This window comes from Idiotropiscis lumnitzeri, chromosome 10, assembly GCF_059441095.1.
Source record: "Idiotropiscis lumnitzeri isolate Australia: NSW breed Sydney's pygmy pipehorse chromosome 10, RoL_Ilum_1.0, whole genome shotgun sequence".
NCBI lineage: Eukaryota > Metazoa > Chordata > Actinopteri > Syngnathiformes > Syngnathidae > Idiotropiscis > Idiotropiscis lumnitzeri.
This window is the reverse complement of record NC_142400.1, coordinates 3,256,776-3,261,705: the sequence shown is the minus strand read 5'-3', so window position 1 is coordinate 3,261,705 and position 4,930 is coordinate 3,256,776. Positions and strand designations below refer to the sequence as shown.

General features: G+C 47.2%; 1 protein-coding gene across 1 annotated transcript; it reads left to right on the top strand.

The window, feature by feature from the left end:
* The first annotated feature begins 1,738 nt into the window (after nt 1-1,738).
* Nucleotides 1,739-4,430, top strand: pou3f1 (POU class 3 homeobox 1). The gene has a single exon (XM_088306797.1). It carries the CDS (start codon nt 1,776-1,778, stop codon nt 2,958-2,960), a length of 1,185 nt encoding a protein of 394 aa, XP_088162923.1. The 5' UTR covers nt 1,739-1,775; the 3' UTR covers nt 2,961-4,430.
* The last annotated feature ends 500 nt before the right edge of the window (nt 4,431-4,930 follow it).

Genomic DNA, 4,930 nt, shown 5'->3' with positions numbered 1-4,930 from the left:
CAAAAGATCCCTTTCAATCTTTGCAGCCCCCCCACCCTCACACAGCCCCCTCACTCACTCTCTCACTTGCTCTCTCTCTCTATATGTGCGTGTGCGTGTGTGTGTGGGTGTGTGTGTGTACCCCCTCAGCGTCTCGGAGGCTGCTTTGCAATTCATAGAATTGGTAATTTGCTATTGGGACAAAACGTGAAGGGAAAAATAATCAGATCAAGCAGGGGAAGGAGACGAGAAATGCGTGTGTGTGTGTGTGTGTGTGTGTGTGTGTGTGTGTGTGTGAGAGGGCCACTGAGTGTGTGTGTGAAATGGCTGTATGTGTGTGTTGTCAAGATAGCTGTGTGTACATTGAGGTCAAGGTGTGTGTATGATGCTAAAACACACACACACACCAAAAATATTTAATTTAATTGTTGTACTCCAGGATGTTAAATTCAAGCAGATGTCGAGATGACATAAGACTGGAAATCATGAGCGAGATATTCGAAATGAAGGCCTCGAGTGATCGAATCAAGCGTCGGAATGTTATCGGAACAGCTTAGTATGATGTTGCGCAACCTCAACAAACTGGCAGTGTCACTGAAAGGTGGGCGGGCGTTATGTTCATTACAGTGTGCCAGTGGAACTCGTGTTCTGCTCAATATTTATTTATTTATTTTTTTTACAAACACTTTGGATGTCGTCATTGGTGGAGGATGACAGTGGGACAGTACAGAGATTTTATTTTACTATAAAAATTTAAAAATCATAGGTTTGTTTTCAAAACTACCTAGAAAATGTTTGTTTGTGCTTTGCCTAATTTAGCAACACCAGAGGGTCCAAATAGATTTCTACGAAAAATATTGAATATATTTGAACACATTGTTACCTCGGGAGAGGGGAAAAAGTGACAGTCTTCCGGGTGTGAGGCAGAGCGATGCGATGTAACACACATGAATGGATGGGATGGTTGCTTGGATGGAATTTGCACAGCAACACAATACATTTGTTTTTATCTTTACGCTTTAGCAGCATTGAAATCAACAGAAGACAATGCCGTTAAGATGCTTGCAAATGTGAAAATGTGTCAAAAGTCAGAGGTATTCAATCTGAACAATTAATGGAATAAACACCACTGGACTTTTAAGGTAAAGATGAAATGTGTGTGTGGGTGTGTGTGTGTGTGTGTGTGTGTGTTCCCCTCTGCTCCATATTTGTCGTATTTAATTGTATTTCAATATAAGAAGCCTTCTGCTTTGCTCATAATCTCTTTTGATGTGAATAAAAATCAAATGAAAGGATTCATCTCGACTCTGAAGCATGAGACCAGGCTTGAAGAATTATTGGTGTAAGGGAAATACTCTTAGAGTTGGGAGAATGTGCACGTATTGTGGAAAAAAAAAAAATAAATGGATAAATAATGTGCAAAGTGGCATTATAATGAACTCGCTAAGGTGCACGTGATGTGTACATAAAGCATCAATGGCGCTCTCTGTAGCGTTATTAAAATTAATGTCGTTAAAACAAAAACGTTTGGACTTTTAAGGTGAAGACACGCGCACGCACGCCGGCACACGAACGCGAGAGAAAAGCGCGCGCGCGCGCGAGCGAGCGCGTCCCCCTCTTCTCCTCCGCCTATCGAGCGCGTCCCCGCGGGCCTCCGTCGGAGCGGAGCCAATGCTCTCCTCTTGGAGGCGTGTCCTCGCGCCGGCCCAAGACCTCCCAGAGCCTCCGCCGACGCCGTCCGGGGCTCTAAAGCCCACAGACCTCCAAGGCGCCCGTCACTTCTCCGAGTCGGAGCCATGGCGACAACAGCTCAGTACATCCCGCGGAATAACTCCTTGCCGTCCAACCCGCTCATGCACCCGGACTCGGACCGCATGCACCAGGGGACAACCTACCGGGAGGTGCAGAAAATGATGCACCACGAGTACCTGCAGGGGCTGGCGGCCACCAACACGGGACACCCGATGAGCCTGACGCACCACCAGTGGCTGCCCACGTCTAACAGCGACTGGTCCAGCGGCACGCACCTCGGCCAGCAGGAGCACAAAGGCGGCGTGGTGGGGGCGAGCCGCGAGGACCTGGCGGCCGCCGGCTTCCACCACAGATCCCACCTGGTGCACCAGCAGACGCCGGGCGCGCATCACGGCGCCTGGGCTCCGGCCAGCGCGCACCACCTGTCCCCGCTGTCGCCCGCGTCGGGCGGCGGTGGCGGCGGAGGCGGCGGCGGGGGCGGCGGCGGCGGCCACCAGGCTCTGGTCTACTCGCAGCCGGGATACACGAACCTGAACGCCATGCTGGGCAGCCCCCAGCCGGGCGCCCTGCACCACGGCATGCGCGAGCCGCTCCATGACGACGCGGCGGCGGCGGGGGTGCACGACGGCCACATGGAGTCCCCGCAGCAGGCGTTCGGCCACCACCAGGACCACTCGGACGAGGACGCGCCCAGCTCCGACGACCTGGAGCAGTTCGCCAAGCAGTTCAAGCAGCGGCGGATCAAGTTGGGCTTCACGCAGGCGGACGTGGGCCTGGCCCTGGGGACCCTGTACGGCAACGTGTTCTCGCAGACCACCATCTGCCGGTTCGAGGCGCTGCAGCTGAGCTTCAAGAACATGTGCAAACTGAAGCCGCTGCTGAACAAGTGGCTGGAGGAGACCGACTCCAACACGGGCAGCCCCACCAACCTGGACAAGATCGCCGCGCAGGGCCGCAAGCGCAAGAAGCGCACCTCCATCGAGGTGGGCGTCAAGGGGGCGCTGGAGAACCACTTCCTCAAGTGCCCCAAGCCGTCGGCGCACGAGATCAGCACTTTAGCCAGCACGCTGCAGCTGGAGAAGGAGGTGGTGCGCGTTTGGTTTTGCAACCGGAGACAGAAGGAGAAGCGCATGACGCCCGTGGGGGTCCCGCACCCCAACATGGAGGACGTATATTCCCAAGCGGAGACCCCCCCGCTGCACCGCTCGCTACACAGCCCCGTGCAGTGACTCATTTGACAGACCCCCCCCCCCTTCCCGGCCCCCCAACACCCCTGCGACCCCGCCACCAGGCTCCTTTGTAGACAAATAAAAGGGACTTCGTGGAGTTTACACTATTTATGTTTCCTCGACGAGACTTTTGGGGGGGAGGGACGTGGTGTGCAGTTTTTTTAACTTAGCATTGGGGACAAATGTTTAAAAAAAACACACACACACATCTAGTGACAAATATTCAATTTAAAGCGAGACAAAGATTTATTTACCAAAATTATAACGGAGGAGATGTAAGGAGAATCAGCATCTCCTCCCCCTTTTTTGGGACCGTGAACGCACCACACGCCTGCAAAAACAAACGAAAAAAAAACACTGGAGATGAAAAGTCAGCACTGAATGAACATTTTTTTCATTGTTGTTATTTGTTTTGTCATTTTTCTTTTAATTTTTCAAACCTTTTAACCCGAGTGTGCACTGTCGTGTTTTTTGTGGGGGCTTCGGAAATTTGCAGTCGTGACGGGAGCTCATCGGGGTCCAAATTTGGGCGGAAAACGGTGGCCAATTAATTATTCCAAATGCACCAGGACGAACATGTTCTGCTTGCACGCCTTATTTTTATTTTTTAAACCACACGTCGCAATTTCTAATGCAGACGCTAAAAGAAAGCATTTCACCCCTTTTATTGTGGATTTTTTGCCCTCGATTTTTTTTCTCTTTCTTTGCATGGAGCACTTACTTTTTTTTGTTGTTTATGCAACACTTCCACTGATATTGACCCCCCCCCCAACCACCACCACGCGAAGTTGGAGCAACTCAGGTAACTTTCAGTGCCCCCCAATATCAAAACATGACTTTCTGTGAAACTTAAAAAGCCGCGGGGCCCTGAAGGCAACGCGGCCAATGGATTTTTTTGGGTTTGTTGTTGTTCTACTTTTAAAATCATATTTATTTGACGTCTTTGTGTGTCATAAAGCAGTCCCAAAAGCAAAACAAAAACAAAAAAAATAGCAGTTCTATTCACCAGACAGTTGAGGGATTTTTCCCCCCCAAGAAAAAACATGACAATTATTTAAAAAAAAATGAAAAAAATGTTTAAAAAAAAAAAGGTGATTTTAGAGAAAATGTGTAAATATGTCCAATATGTAAAACTTGTATTTGTTCTGAAATATGTTTTTGTTTCTTTCTTTTCCGGGCAGTTTTGTACACTTACTAATAATATCCCAGAAGATATTTTAATATGATTTTTGATTTATTGATGACTCATTTATAAATATATATTTATTATTTCTTCAACGTGTTATTTTGTTTGTTTGTTTTAGCTCTGTTGTTGTTTTCTTTTTTTATATATTTGTTGCAGTGGATGATTTCACTCTCCTTTCTTCATTGGTTGTACGTTGATTGCTCTGAAAATGTAGACTGCAAAGTCGCATTTCTATTTATGTTATAGTAATATTTTATTACTTACATAAAAACGTATATACAAGAAAAGTGCTCTGTTGGTGTCGCTGTCTTTTCTTTTGTCTGCAGGCCGCATTTCAACGACACGATCGAGTCTTTTCAAAATAATGTGTTGTCATGATTCTGATTTGACGTCAGCCATCCAGTCTGAACTTTTGCGATCATGATATCGAATTTTCGTTTTTCTCGTATCGAGTAGTACAACTAGGCGCTTTTTAAAAGTGCATAAAATATTTCACATTTGTGTGTAATTGTGTTTTATAATCTGACGTAAAAGTCTCTGCAGAAATGTCTTCAAAAGACAGGAAAACCCGAATCGAGTTTTTTTTTTGTTCTTTTCTACAAGCCTTAAAATAAGGCCTTAAAGGTTGAAACAAATCTCGGCCTTTCAGTGCTATTATTTGCCCTTCAATGAATTTCAATCCTTGCTCGAAATGCTTCTTAAAGCGCTGCACTGCGACTTCCACAAACCTGGATGCAATTCATTCTGCATTAAGAAAACTTCCGAATACAATCGTTGCATACAA

Excerpts from the sequence above, each read along its gene's own strand:
- pou3f1 (XM_088306797.1), top strand. The coding sequence starts at position 1,776 with ATGGCGACAACAGCTCAGTACATCCCGCGGAATAACTCCTTGCCGTCC.